At 45.1% G+C, this 15232-nt stretch overlaps 1 protein-coding gene across 4 annotated transcripts in view; it reads left to right on the top strand.

Annotated features, from left to right (window-relative positions):
* The window catches only part of coq8aa (coenzyme Q8A, genome duplicate a), a 76992-nt gene that overhangs the window by 33205 nt on the left and 28555 nt on the right, over nucleotides 1–15232 (top strand). For 3 of the 4 annotated variants that reach the window (XM_043687293.2, XM_043687295.2, XM_087984196.1), the window contains exon 6: nucleotides 14647–14772. In XM_043687293.2, coding sequence (XP_043543228.1) covers nucleotides 14647–14772 — 126 coding nt within the window. The remainder of the gene's footprint in view (nucleotides 1–14646; nucleotides 14773–15232) is intronic. The other variant, XM_043687296.2, reaches the window with a different exon arrangement.

Genomic DNA, 15232 nt, shown 5'->3' on the forward strand with positions numbered 1-15232 from the left:
CATGAGGTACCTTATCAAATGCCTGACTAAAGTCCATGAAGACAACATCCACTGCCTTTCCTTCATCAATCAGTCTCACCACCTCAAAAAAAAACTCCCATTGAGTATAAACCCATGCTGCCTATCACTAACAAGTCCATTCACTTCCAAATTTGAAGAAATCCTGTGTCTCTTTATCTTCTCGAACAGCTTCCCCACCACTGGCATCAGGCTCACTGGTCTGTAATTACCTGGATTCGCTGTTTCCTCCTTAAAGGAACAACACTGGCCATTCTCCAGCTCTCTGGAACCTTGCTTGAGGACAAAGATGATGTAAAGATACCTCAAGGCCCTGGCTACCTCCTCCCTATTCTCCCACTGTATTCTGGGATAGATCCCATCAGGCCCTGGGGGTTTGTTTGCCTTAATGTATTTCAAGATGTCCAACACTTCCTCCTTCATAATGTCGACCTCCCGGAGAGTATTCACACACTTTTCCCCCAGCATCCCTTACTTTGGTGAATGTCGATATAAAGTACTGATTAAGGACCTCCACTAATTTCTTCTGGTTGCACAAATGACATTCCTCCTCTATCCTTGAGTGAGTCTACTCTTTCTCAGCTACCCATTTGCTCCTAATATTTGTATAATGTGCCTTTGGATTCTCCCTAACCGTGCTGGTCAAAGACATTTTGTAGATGTTTTAGTCCTCCTAACTCCCCATTTGAGCTTCTTCCTGCTCTCTCAATATTCTTCTGTTTTTAGTTTCCTAGTCTTTAGATATGCGCTTTTTAAAATTTTTGAATAAGCTGTTAATTTCACCTGTCATCTGAGGTTCCTGAGTCTTGCCATTCCTGTCTTTCATTTTCACATGAATGTGCCTGTTCTGTACTCTAATCGACTGACCTTTAAAAGATTCCCACATGTCAAATGTGGACTTATCCTCAAACAGCCTCGTCCAATCTACAATCTCCAATTCTGGCCTAATTTGCTTATAATTGGCCTTCCCCCAATTTAACACCTTCATCCAGGGCCTACTCTTGTCCTTATCCATAAGTACCCGAAGACCTACTGAATTATGGTCACTATTCCCAGAATGCTTTCCCACTGAAACTTGGACCACTTGGCCAGCTTGTTTCCAAATACCAGGTCCAGTATGGCCCTCTCCATCATTCAAAAAACTGTCCTGAACACTCCTAACAAATTGCTCCCCGTCCAAACCCCTGGCACTGAGGAAGTTAAAATTACCCACCACAACAATCCTGGTACTTTCGCATCTTTCCAGAATCTGACCTACATATTTCTTCCTCTATCTCCTGCTGGCAGCTAGGAAGTCAGTCAGCATTGTGATTGCACATTTCCTACTCCTGAGCTCTACCCAGAATGCCTCACTGCAAAATCGCTCCAGAGAGTCTTCCCTCAACACAGCTGTGTTAAGCTCCTTAACCAGTAATGCAACTCCCCCCAACTCTTCAGCTTCCTCTTCTGTCTCATTTAAAACATTGATAAGAATGTTAAGCTGCCAGTCCTATCCCTCTTTCATCCACTTCTGTGATAGTAACATCAACATAATAGCATGCATTAATCCGCATTCTAAGTTCATCCATCTTACCTATTATACCTCTAGCATTGAAGCAAATGCAGTCTATGCCTCCAGTTGTGCGGAGCTCAGCAATCTCCCCTGACCGCTCTTCCTCTTAGCTATATTTGTCTTAGACTTGAGCTGTTCCCCAGTTTCTATACTTACTGACCTGATGTTCTAGTTCCCAACCTCCTGCCATACATGTACATTGTGATGAGGGATTAGGGAATGACATTAAACAAATACTTTGTGATCATTTTCATGCAGAGCATTCCACAAACACTAGAATTAGTGTGTAACAAAAGTTTACAATATTATTCTTCAAATAATTACTATTAATAAAGTATTGATGGGACTGAAAGTCAACAGATCCTCTGTACCTGATGCCCATGATTCTATGGATCTAAAAGAGATGGCTGCAGAGATTGTTTTTGTAAATTCCCTTGATTCTGTAAAGGACCTCATGGATTAGGAGTTAACAAATGTAATGAGGGAGGGAGAAAGTAGGGTATTCCAAGCCAGTTAAGCTGTACATCTGTCATGCATAAATAGAATTATATAAAATAATTGTGGATATTAGAAATCTAAAACAAAAACAAGAATTGCTGGAGAAACTATGGGTCTGGTAGCAACAGTGGAGAAAAAGCAGAGTTAATGTTTCAGGTCCATGATCCTTCAGAAGAAATTCAGTGCTGCAACAATGTACTGGTTATATAAAAAGAGAGCGCGTGCATTTGTCTTGCTTTGTGCCTAGTTTCTATCCTGAAATCTGACTTCATGTACTGTAACTCTTCCCTATTTCCCACCCCATTAGCCAAGAAAGAAATTCCTAATTAAATTTAGGGAAGGATAGTGAAAATGACAAGTGGTTGGAATTATCCTGATAGCAAACCTCCATCCCTGGTATCCTTCATGCACTGTTCCGGGACAAGCAATAGCTGCCATCTTCCTCTCTCTCGTGTGGTCACAGGAACGTCACTGAAAACCCCTGTTTTTAAACTGGGTTTTCTTTCTCATGGCCAAAGAGGTGTTTGGGAGATTAGTGGAGTGTAGGGAAAGGTGAATGTAGGTTCTTCTCCCCTCAGCGGGTGTGCTGTATCAGAATTGGCTTCCTGAAAGCCGGCCAGCTTATTTATAACTGGTTGATAGCCAAGGCTGGGAGAGAAAAAAAAATCAGAGTGCAGGTTGGAGTTTTGACAAAATGGCCTCTGTGCTGCTGATAACTTGCTGCAGTCATTAAAAGAATAAATAACTCATTGGCCAGATGCTATTAACATTTGTTTTGTTTGGCGTGAAGATGGTGTAGAAGTGGGGCATCTTTTGTTTTTAAAAAGAAGTAAAATTCTGCTTTAAAAATATTTTCACCCCTACCCCTTCCCCTTCCCCTCCCCACTTCTACAGAAACATTTGGACTTGGGCTGGTTTAAGGTTCTGTGTATTTTGGCCAATAGCCATGCGGTTCAGCTATCTTGGGCTATCAGAGCTTGGATGTGATTGCAGAAATAAGAAGGGTGGAGGATTTGAAAACAAAGGTGAAAATGTTAAAATGGTGGTTTTGCCAAATTGGGAAGCTGTGTAGGTCAGTGAGCACAGAGGGTGATGGTGGGAATAAGGACATCGATAGCAGAGGTTTGAATGGACTGAAACCAAGGTAGGAGGCTGATCAGGTGTATGTGTTTGTCTGCATGGGCATCGTAGCCAGTTTCACTTCTGCCTTTCTTTGAGTACTCAGCTTCTCCAGGAGCTAACGTAGCCAGAGCTACTGCTCCAATTGCTGTTTTACTCCATGTCTCTGAGTTGATGATGCAACCAGGCCATGTTGCCGCCTTGATTGGGGTAACTCCATACAGTGTAGACTGCTCTTGGGCTTTGTGGCCGAAAGGCTTCCTTTCTAACCCAGCTCTCCCCACCCCCACCAAGCACTTCACATTAGCTCTGATGAAGAGTCATCTGGACTCAATGTTAGCTTGGTGTCTCTCCGTGGATGCTGCCTGACCTGGTGAGATCTCCAGCATTTTTTTTGTTTTTGCATTCTAAAGGGGTGGGCTCCCAGCACATTATCCCTGTTTTTAAACTGGGGCATTCAGTGACAATCCTGTGATCGCACAGGAGAGGAGGATGGCAGCCATTGCTTGTCCCAGAACAGAGCAAACATCCATCCCTGGTATCCTTCGCAGAATCTGGATAATTCCAACCACTTGTCATTTTTACTATCTTTCCCTAAATGTAATCAGATTGCTGTCTTGGCTAAAAGTCTCCCCCAGAGTCACTGGCCTCCCACAAGCTTTAGGTTTGTAAATCATTGCTCCCTTCACATAGCTTCCAGCTGCCCATTTTCCTCACATATGGCCATGCAGTATCCTGTAGCTTGTTCATTTGTGAAAAAGAACAAAGAAAACTTAGTCCAGGAATAGGCCCTTCGGCTTTCCAAGCCTGAGCCGATCCAAATCTACTGTCTAAACCTGTCAGTCAATTCCTAAGCATTTGTATCCCTCTGCTCCCCACCTACTCATTCATCTGTCCAGAAGCATCTTTAATGAATCTACCGTACCTGCCTCTACCACCTCTGCTGGCAACACATTCCAAATGTCCACCACTCTGTGTGAAGTACTTGCCACGTGTATCCCCCTTTAAACTTTCCACCTCTCACCTTGAAAGCATGACCTCTCGTTATTGAATCCCTCACGCTGGGAAAAAGCTTGTCTCTATCCACCCTGTCTATACCTTTCATGATTTTATAAACCTCAATCAGGTGCCCCCTCCATCTCCTTTTTTCTAACGAAAATAAACCTAACCACCTCAACCTCTCTTCATAGCTAGCACCTTCCATACCAGGCAACATCCTCGTAAACCTTCTCTGCGCACACTCCAAAGCGTCCACATCCTTTTTGCGATGTGGCGACCAGAACTGTACACAGTATTCTAAATGCAGCCGAACCAATGTCTTGTACAATTTTAACATGACTTGCCAGCTCTTATACTCAATACCCCGTCCAATGAAGGCAAACATACTATATGCTTTCTTGGTCACTCTATCCACCTGTGCAGCAACCTTCGGGGTACAATGAACCTGCACTCCCAGATCTCTGTCCATCAACTTTTCTCAAGGCTCTTCCATTCATTTAGATTGTGGCTGAAATAATCCTAACTCTGTTTTCCTGTTTAGTGGGGAGGGAGGAGGAGGAGGATTTCCTACTACCTTTTATCAGAAGGTGTTTCCTAATGTCCTCCTTGAACAGCCCCTCATCAGTTTGAAGTGGCTAGCCCTTGTCCCAAGCTTCTCCTTCCAGAGGAAGTGGTTTCTGTCCAATCTTATCAACAACTTTCACCCACATATAAATTGTTTGTACTGTTTAATTAAGACAGTATCTTGTTTCTGCCTCCTCCCCTCTGCCCCACTGTAAGTGTTGAACAAATACAGTAAATATTGTGAAGATTAGCACCTGTGCATTAAAGGGTTTAAAATGCTGACCTAAGAGATTGAAACCTGGTGCTATTGGAGGCCCATGTTGTGTTTGCCCTTCAGTAACCTTGTCTGAATTGGCACAGTCCCCTGTTTCTGCCGGTTAACCTTGTCAACAGTGAGGATTGTGGTGGCTCAGTGAGAGCTGCAGCATTCACTTGTTATTGTCCCTCAGTTTTTTTAGCAGCTATGTGCTGTCTTTTTAAAAAAATTATCTGTTATAAATTTTATCAGATCGGCCTCACCTTTAAAACCTTTCTAGTGCTTTCACTGACTGGTCTTTCTGAATTGGGGTCTTTCACATTAAACTCCAAAGGCAGTCCCCACTGGAGTGTGGTAGGGATTGGGCCCCCGCACACTGAGGGGAGGTTTGGAGGGGATGTTCAGTGTGGTCCCAGCCCCTAGCGCAGTCTCCTGGGTGAGTGGGCACACCCTCATTGTGGAAGGATGGGAAACGGTATTGCCCCTAACTTGCTTTCCATCCTCTAAACATTCTGACTCTGAGATGAGGTTTGATTAAGTGGCACGTAGAGCATAATGTAGGAAGGTATTAAATTGGCCATTTTGGCAGAAACTGTTTTTGAAAAAAAAAGCATACAGTAGTCTGTAAATGGTAAGTGGTTGCAGACCACTGAGATGCAGAGAGAGATCTGGGTAATGTAGTGCATGAATCTCAAGGTTAGTGTGTAGGTACAGCAAGTAATCAGAAAGGCTGATAGAACGTTATAGTTAATTGAGAGGGGAGTTGAATGTGAGATTCGGGAGGCTATGCATGGCAGACCTTGCAGAGACCTCTTCTGGAGTACTGTGTACAGTGCTGGCCAGTGTACTTACAGAAGGTGTTGGTAGTGATTCCGAGGAAGTTTACCAGACTGATCACTGGAATGAGCAGGTTGCCTTCTAAGGCTCTTGAGCTAGGAGGTCATAGTATAAAAATAAGGGGTCGCCCATCTAAGATAGAAATTGAGGAAACATTATTTGGAGGGTGGGCAGGTGTCTGGGAATATCTTGCAGTTTGGGCTTAAGGTGGGAGTTTTGTGCTAAGTGACAGCATTTCCATCACGACAAATGACTGCATGTCAAAAGAGAATCTTGTTGGGATACTTCGAGTTTGTGAAAAGCATCATTAAAATGTGTAAGTTATTTTCTTCTGTGTGGGTCAGAGAGCAGTGGGAAACCAGCAGCCATCTGCTTAGTATTCATCTACTTGTTGGATTAAGTGAAGAGCCACTGACCCCGTGCAGCAAGGTCCAAAGAAGTCTAAGGAAAAATAAAAGGTTGATCAAGGGCTGAAGAGAAGTGGCCAATATCAGACCAGAAGAGGCATGGCAGGCTGACCTAGAGTCAGGGGATGTAGAGTCAGTGTGGATAGAGCTTCGAAATACTAAGGGTAAAAAGACCCTCTTGGGAGTCATCTACAGGCCCCCAAACAGTAGTCTGGATGTCGGATGTAAGTTAAATCAGGAGCTGAAATTGGCCTGTCGCAAAGATGTCTCTACAGTTGTTATGGGGGATTTTAACATGCAGGTAGACTGGGAGAATCAGGATGGTATTGGGCCTCAAGAAAGAGACTTTGTGGAGTGCCTCAGAGATGGATTCTTAGAGCAGCTGTTGCTGGAGCCGACCAGGGAGAAGGCAATTCTGGATCTGGTATTGTGTAATGAACCAGAATTGGTCAGAGACCTCGAAGTGAAGGAGCCATTGGGAAGTAGTGACCATAATACAATAAGCTTCAATCTGCAATTTGAGAGGGAGAGGGTACAGTCGGAAGTGACAGTACTTCTGTTGAATAAAGGAAACTATGGAGCTATGAGGGAGGAGCTGGCCAAAGTTCAACGGTGCAATACCTTAGGGATGACCGTGGAGGAACAATGGCGGATATTTCTGTGTATAATGCAGAAGATGCAGGATCAGTTCATTCCTAAAAGGAAGAAAGATCCCAGGAGGAGGCATGGGTGGCCGTGGCTGACGAGGGAAGTAAAGAAACATATCAAGTTAAAAGAGAAAAAGTATAACATAGCTAAGATAAGTGGGAAAACTGAGGACTGGGAAGCTTTTAAAGAGCAACAGAGGATTACTAAGAAGGAAATACGCAGAGGAAAAATGAGGTACGAAGGTAAACTGGCCAAGAATATTAAGGAGGATAGTAAAAGCTTTTTTAGGTATGTGCAAGGCAAAAAAATGGTTAGGACAAAAATTGGGCCCTTGAAGACAGAAACAGGGGAATATATTACTAGGAACAAAGAAATGGCAGAGGAATTAAATGGGTACTTCAGATCTGTGTTCACTTGGGAAGACACAAGCAATCTCCCTGAGGTAACAGTGGCTGAAGGACCTGAACTTAAGGGAATTTATATTTGCCAGGATTTGGTGTTGGAGAGGCTGTTAGGTCTGAAGGTTGATAAGTCTCCGGGGCCTGATGGTCTGCATCCCTGGGTACTGAAGGAGGTGGCTCGGGAAATCGTGGATGCGTTGGTGATTATTTTCCAGAGTTTAATAGATTCGGGGTCGGTTCCTGAGGATTGGTGGGTGGCTAATGATATACCACTTTTTAAGAAAGGTGGGCGAGAGAAAGCAGGTAATTATAGACCAGTTAGTCTGACCTCAGTGATGGGAAAGATGCTGGAGTCTATTATAAAGGATGAAATTACTGCACATCTGGATAGTAGTAACAGGATTGGACAGAGTCAGCATGGATTTATGAAGGGGAAATCATGCTTGACTAATCTTCTGGAATTTTTTGAGGATGTAACTATGAAGTTGGACGAGGGAAATCCAGTAGATGCAGTGTACCTGGACTTTCAGAAAGCTTTTGATTAAGTCTCACACAGGAGGTTAGTGAGTAAAATTAGGGTGCATGGTATTGGGGGCAAAGTACTAGATTGGATTGAAAATTGGTTGGCTAATAAGAAACAAAAATAAACGGCTCCATTTCGGAATGGCAGGCAGTGACCAGTGGGGTACCGCAGGGCATGGTGCTGGGACCACAGCTTTTTACAATATATGTTAATGATATAGAAGATGGTATCAGCAATAACATTAGCAAATTTGCTGATGATACAAAGCTGGGTGGCAGGGTGAAAAGTGATGAGGATGTTAGGAGATTACAGGGTGACCTGGACAAGTTAGGTGAGTGGGCAGATGCATGTCAGATGCACTTTAATGTGGATAAATGTATGGTTATCCACTTTGGTAGCAAGAACAGGAAGGCAGACTACTACTTCAATGGAGATGGAAATGCGTTGCTGGAGAAGCGCAGCAGGTCAGGCAGCATCTAGGGAACAGGAGAATCGACGTTTCGGGCATTAGCCCTTCTTCAGGAATGAGGAAAGTTTGTCCAGCAGGCTAAGATAAAAGATAGGGAGGAGGGACTTGGGGGAGGGGCGTCGGAAATGTGATAGGTGGAAAAAGGTTAAGGTGAGGGTGATAGGACAGATTGGGGTGGGGGCGGAGAGATTAGATTAGATTAGATTAGATTGGAAACAGGCCCTTTGGCCCAACAAGTCCACACCGACCCGCCGAAGCGAAACCCACCCATACCCCTACATATCCCCCTTCCCTAACACTACGGGCAATTTAGCATGGCCAATTCACCTGACCCTGCACATCTTTGGACTGTGGGAGGAAACCGGAGCACCCGGAGGCAACCCACGCAGACACGGGGAGAACGTGCAAACTCCACACAGTCAGTCGCCTGAGGTGGGAATTGAACCCGCCTCAGGTCGGGAAGATGATTGCAGGTTAGGGAGGCGGAGCTGAATTTGATGGATTTGACTGAGACAGGCTGGGGGGAGGGGAAATGAGGAAACTGGTGAAATCCGAGTTCATCCCTTGTGGTTGGAGGGTTCCTAGCCGGAAGATGAGGCGTTCTTCCTCCAACCGTCGTTTCGCTGTGGTCTGACGATGGAGGAGTCCAAAGACCTGCATATCCTTGGTGGAGTGGGAGGGGGAATTGAAATGTTGAGCTACAGGGTGGTTGGGTTGGTTGGTCCGGGTGTCCCAGAGGTGTTCTCTGAAACGCTCCGCAAGTAGGCGGCCTGTCTCCCCAATATAGAGGAGGCCACATCGGGTACAGAGGATGCAATAGATGATATGTGTGGAGGTACAGGTGAATCTGTGGCGGATATGGAAGTTTCCTTTGGGGCCTTGGAGGGAGGTGAGAGGGGAGGTGTGGGCGCAAGTCTTGCACCTCCTGCGGTTGCAGGGGAAGGTGCCGGGAGTGGAGGTTGGGTTGGTGGGGGGTGTGGATCTGACGAGGGAGTCACGGAGGGAGTGGTCTTTACGGAATGCTGATAGGGGAGGGGAGGGAAATATATCCTTGGTGGTGGGGTCCGTTTGGAGGTGGCGGAAATGACGGCGGATGATGCGCTGTACATGGAGGTTAGTGGGGTGGTAGGTGAGGACCAGTGGGGTTCTGTCCTGGTGGCGGTTGGAGGGGCGGGGTTCAAGGGCGGAGGATCGGGAAGTGGAAGAGATGCGGTGGAGGGCATCGTCGATCACGTCAGGGGGGAAATTGCGGTCCTTGAAGAAGGAGGCCATCTGGGATGTGCGTTTTTGGAACTGGTCCTCCTGGGAGCAGATGCGGCGGAGTCGAAGGAATTGGGAGAATGGGATGGCGTTTTTGCAGGGGGCAGGATGGGAGGAGGTGTAGTCCAATTCTCCGCCTCCCTAACCTGAAATCTTCTTCCCGACCTCTCCGCCCCCACCCCAGTCTGTCCTATCACCCTCACCTTGACCTTTTTCCACCTATCACATTTCCGACACCCCTCCCCCAAGTCCCTCCTCCCTATCTTTTATCTTAGCCTGCTGGACAAACTTTCCTCATTCCTGAAGAAGGGCTAATGCCCGAAACGTCGATTCTCCTGTTCCTTAGATGCTGCCTGACCTGCTGCGCTTTTCCAGCAACACATTTCCATCTCTGATCTCCAGCATCTGCAGACCTCATTTTCTCTACTACCTCAATGGAATCAATTTATGTAAAGGGGCAGTACAGAGAGATCAGGGTGTTCTTGTACACCAGTCAATGAAGGCAAGCATGCAGGTACAGCAGGTAGTGAAGAAGGCTAATAGCATGCTGGTCTTCATAACAAGAGGAGTTGAGTATAGAAGCAAAGAGGTGCTTCTGCAGCTGTACAGGGCCCTGGTGAGACCACACCTGGAGTACTGTGTGCAGTTCTGGTCTCCAAATTTGAGAAAAGACATTCTGAGTATTGAGGGAGTGCAGCGTAGGTTCACGAGGTCAATTACTGGAATGGCAGGATTACCTTACACTGAAAGACTGAAGCGACTGGGCTTGTATACCCTTGAGTTTCGAAGATTGAGAGGGGATCTGATTGAGACGTATAAGATTATGAAAGGATTGGACACTCTGGCAGTAGGAAACACATTTCCGCTGATGGGTGAGTGCCGAACCAGAGGACATAGCTTAAAAATACGGGGTAGATCATTTAGGACAGAGCTCAGGAGAAACTTCTTCACCCAGAGAGTGGTGGTTGTATGGAATGCTCTGCCCCAGAGAGCAGTGGAGGCCCACTCTCTGGATTCATTTAAGAAGCAGTTGGATAGAGCTCTCAAAGATAGTGGAATCAAGGTTATGGAGATAAGGCAGGAACAGGATACTGATTAGGAATGATCAGCCATGATTATATTGAATGGTGGTGCAGGCTCGAAGGGCAGAATGGCCTACTCCTGCAACTATTGTCTGTTGTCTATTATATTGTCTATTGAATGAATGGTCTCCTGATTCAGTGGTGGATTGTTTATTCTCAGCCTTGCAGGGCCTTTTGAGTTGGGAAATCCCACTCTGTCTGACATCTTCTGCATGTGCTTTTGATTTCTAATCATCTAAATAAGTGAACATGAGCACCACAACTTGCTGAGGGTAGAGAACACGCAGTCGGTGTAAACACTTGGGTCAGATGGTGGAACTGCTGGCTGGAAGTGCCGCGGCTTATAAAAGCAAGTGCTTGGTCTATCTCCAAGGTCACTTTGCTGTAAGCTCCTTGGCCAGTGGCCCGGAGGGAGGGGTGCAGAGGAAACCTACCTCCCGGATAAAGCTGCTCTGACTTGTTTTGGCTGCTGGAATGTCGGCTGCAGTTGTTTTGTTATTTGCAGGAGGCTGTCATTAAAGCTCATGCCATTTAAAGCTCCTAGCTTCCTTTTTATAGAAACCATGAGAGGGCAAATATTTCAAAATAGCTTTTGAGGGAGTAAATAAGCTGGGAGTAAATTTGCATTTCTAGTTTTTTTTTAACGACCTTGATGTCCAGAGCATTTCACAGTCATTGAAGCCCTTTTTGTGAAGTGCAGTTTCTGGGTAAAAGAGTTAATGTGTATTCTGGGAGTGGGAGGTCTTGAAGGATATTAATTGCTTCATTTACTTACTACTGCTGATCTGTTCAGGCTGCACAAATCCTGGTGTGTGTCTGTTGTTCGATTCCAAATTAAAATCTCTGGTCAGCAGCTAATGAAGTAAAAGTATTGGATTTCCACAGCTTTGTCTATTCTTTTAAAGAATTTTAGTTGCAGTTGTTGTCTCTCCTCTCTCACTCACTCTTTTGGGAGACATTGCTGTCACTGAAAGTCAGTGCTTAGAGAGTCTGTTTCCAGCAGCTGTCCCAATCTCCCTTTCCAGAAATTTTGTTTTCTTTGTGCTATAAAAGAAACTGCAGCATTGAATTGAGGGACAGAGGAAATGTGAGCAGTAGTAGGCCATTCAGCCTATCAAGCCTATCCCACCATTCACATGGTCTGGCTGATCATTCACCTGAACCTTGCTTTTCTTGTATTATCCCCATATCTTTTGTTTTTAATTTGTAGAAAGATTTTGATCCCTGTTTTGAGCACACTTGGTGACTATGTATATCCCACATTCTGCACTGCCCTGTGGGATAGGGAATTCCAAAGACTCACCACACTCTCGGTGAACCAATTCCTCTTCAGCTGTCTCTTTGGTGTCTTCCTGCTTATTCTGAGACTTGGTTGTGGACTGTTGTGCAAATCATGCCCTGTGCTTGCTTGACTGATTCAGCCTACCTGTAACTTCCTCAGTTTTAAAGTCTTATCCAGACTTTCCCTTCATTGATGTGATGGACTCTGCTTCGATTGCTCCCTGTGACAAAGTGTTCGGATCTGTGTGAAGAAATCGCACACTGACTGACTGACTTTGTTGTTTGTTTTTAAATTGTTAACTCCTTTTTCCGATTAGAGTTAATGGCCAGTCTTTCCCTTTCGAAACTCTTCACAGTATTTTCTTAAACAAAACGTACCCACCTCAGTTCAATGTCCGCCAGGCCTTCCACTACAGGTGATGGTCAGACCTTGTGGCTCTGTCTCTACTGGTACCCTTTATACTACCTCTTCTTTTGCAGGTGAATGACCTGAAGCTTAGCTTTCATATATCCTTCATAAATTTTTGGTTTTAATTGACTGATTTCCTTGGAGGGCGTAGTGATAGTTGTGTAGTTGAAGGTGGGTTTCTGACCCCAGGCCCCAGCAATGTGGTTCACAGTAAACAGCCTGCCTGACACTTTGTGATGCGAAAGAAATGCAGAGCTAGCCAACGGTGTCCACACCCTGCGGGTAAGAGATTTGACACATTGGTTTTCTTTTTCCGAAATTCCCTTGATTTGGGGACAGTCCCATTTGGTTGGAAGCTATCAAATGTAACAACTTCTCTGTTCAAAAGAGGGAGACAGAAAGCAGGAAACTACAGGGCAGTTAGATCGACATCTGTTGTAGGGAAAATGTTATTAGCTGTTATTAAAAATGTTTATAACAGGGCATTTAGATAAGTTCAAGGTTATTGGGCAGAGTCAGTATGGTTTTATGAAAGGGAAATCATGTGTGACCAATCTATTGGAGTTCGTTTGAGGAGGTAGTGTGCAGTGGATGAAGGTTTGAGTTACAGTCTGATCAGACTGAATAGTTAGAGCAACTTCAACCCCAGGGCATCAATGTGGATTTTAACAGTTTCCTCATTTCCCCTTCCCCCACCTCATCCTAGCTTCTAACCTCCAGAAACTCGATCCCCTGACCTGTCCGGACTTGTCCGACCTGCCCAGCTCCTTTTCCACCTATCCACTCCACCCTCTCCTCCCTGACCTATCACCTTCATCTCCTTCCCCACTGACCTATTGTACTCTATGCCACTCTCACCCTCCTCTAGCTTATCTCTCCATGCTTCAGGCTCTCTGCCTTTATTCCTGATGAAGGGCTTTTGCCCGAAACGTCGATTTTGCCTGTCCTCGGATGCTGCCTGAATTGCTGTGCTCTTCCAGCACCACTGATCCAGAATCTGGTTTCCAGCATCTGCAGTCATTGTTTTTACCTCCAGGAACAGACTAACTTACTCCTGCTCCTAACTTACATGTTCATGGGGAATTCTCCATTACCTCAGTTAAGCTGCAGCAGATTGAGACCACACAGCCAACCCAGTACCTAGTGGTAGTGATTACTGTTTGGGCTATCTATATGATGGGGAGGCTCTGGTGGCTAGCTAGCTACTGGTTCATGTTTCTGAGGCCTATCTAGCTATAACCTGGCTTCACTGGAGCAGTCGTGTTCAATGGCAGATCCTAGTTTTGTCTCATTTTGAGTCCACTGATCTCCCTGAGACTGTGTGCAGATTCCTGTAGCTAGCTATTGATCCAGTGTACTTCTGAGAGATACAGTTGACTGTTGCTTTTTGTTTTTCAAAGACTTCAAAGGAGTCAAGATTATGTTTCTGTTAGAGAATGTGTTTGGGAGATGTCAGTTGGTCCTGAGCTGCCTGTTTAAAGTTATTTCTGCCAAGTCAACAGGAGGCTTGAATTACAACAAGGTGACTTCTGTTTAATGTATAAAGCTCTCATCGTAATCTTCACCCTCTTCCTGTCCCTGTCTGATGAGAATGGGTTTCTCCACAGGTCAGAAAATGGACAAAACACATTTTTTCTGTTTTGTTCACCCACATGCTCTTGCTCCCTTCAATTTTAAGTGTTGGCTATATTCAGTTTGCTTATTTTATTTGTATATTCCAATCCCTGCTGCAGAAAATAAGTTACTTATTACAAACCTGGCTCTCATCACCCAGATAATAAAACTACATAGGAGGATACAAAGTTAAAAATCGCACAACACCAGGTTTATTTGGAAGTGCTAGTTTTGGGAGCGATGTTCCTTCATCAGGTGGCCCCGCTCCAAAAGCTAGCACTTCCAATTAAACCTGTTGGACTATAACCTGGTGTTGTATGATTTTTAACTTGGTACACCCCAGTCCAACACCGGCATCTCCATATCATACATAGGAGGAGACTGAGTCGTGCTGAGAGCAGTGCTAAGTGAAGATGACCTTTTTTAAAAATTGGTAATATCGCTGTATATGTTTTACCCCCCCCTCGTGTGCCCACTTCTTCCCCCCCCCCCCCCTCCCCACCTCATGTGCCCGCACCCCATCTCTTGCAGTCAACAACCTTATTCCTCTGAAACAGTGTTTGATAAGTTACTTCCATGAAAGAGCAAATGTTTTCTCCGTAATCCAGGCAATGTTGATTCAACAGGCAAGAGCATGAACTAATTGTTTATTAGCATTTAGCAGGGTGTCCTTGAGCTTGTTTTAATGACACACACGTTCTGTTCCCAGCAGGTGGCAAAGCCATACTTGACGGCAGTCCCTTCTTATCTGAAGCGAATGCTGAGAGGATTGTGAACACTCTGTGTAAAGTGCGAGGTGCAGCTCTCAAAATAGGTCAGATGCTCAGCATTCAAGGTAAGGGACGCTGACTGGATTCCTGACCTTCCCTTTGCAGCTCAGTCATAATGGCAACTTTGAGTTCAATAGTATTGACTGTAAATGCTAGAAATCTTCTGCCATTCTGGCAGCACCAGTAAACAGAGAAACATTTAAGGTTACAAGTCACTACACTTCCATTTGAACTGCTAAAAGCTAGAGATAATACAGGTTTTTCAACAGGTAGAAAGGCAGGGAAACAGAAGCAAGAGTTATGGGCCAGGTTGGTGGGTGAGAACAAGAGGAGAGTGGGGGGAGAGGAGGGAATAAATGACTGAAGAAATAATGATGTCTAAGTAAAGAGGTAGAAATGGAACATGCCAGAATGGGTCTAGAATCTTCACTGATGACGTTTCGGGTAGGAGCCCTTGATCAATTCTCCTGCTCCTCAGACGCTGCCTGACCTGCTGTGCTTTTCCAGCACCACTCTGATCTTGAC

Source organism: Chiloscyllium plagiosum, unplaced genomic scaffold (genome assembly GCF_037043375.1).
Source record: "Chiloscyllium plagiosum isolate Xiang-an unplaced genomic scaffold, Cpla_swu_hap1 HiC_scaffold_3, whole genome shotgun sequence".
In the NCBI taxonomy this organism is placed as follows: domain Eukaryota; kingdom Metazoa; phylum Chordata; class Chondrichthyes; order Orectolobiformes; family Hemiscylliidae; genus Chiloscyllium; species Chiloscyllium plagiosum.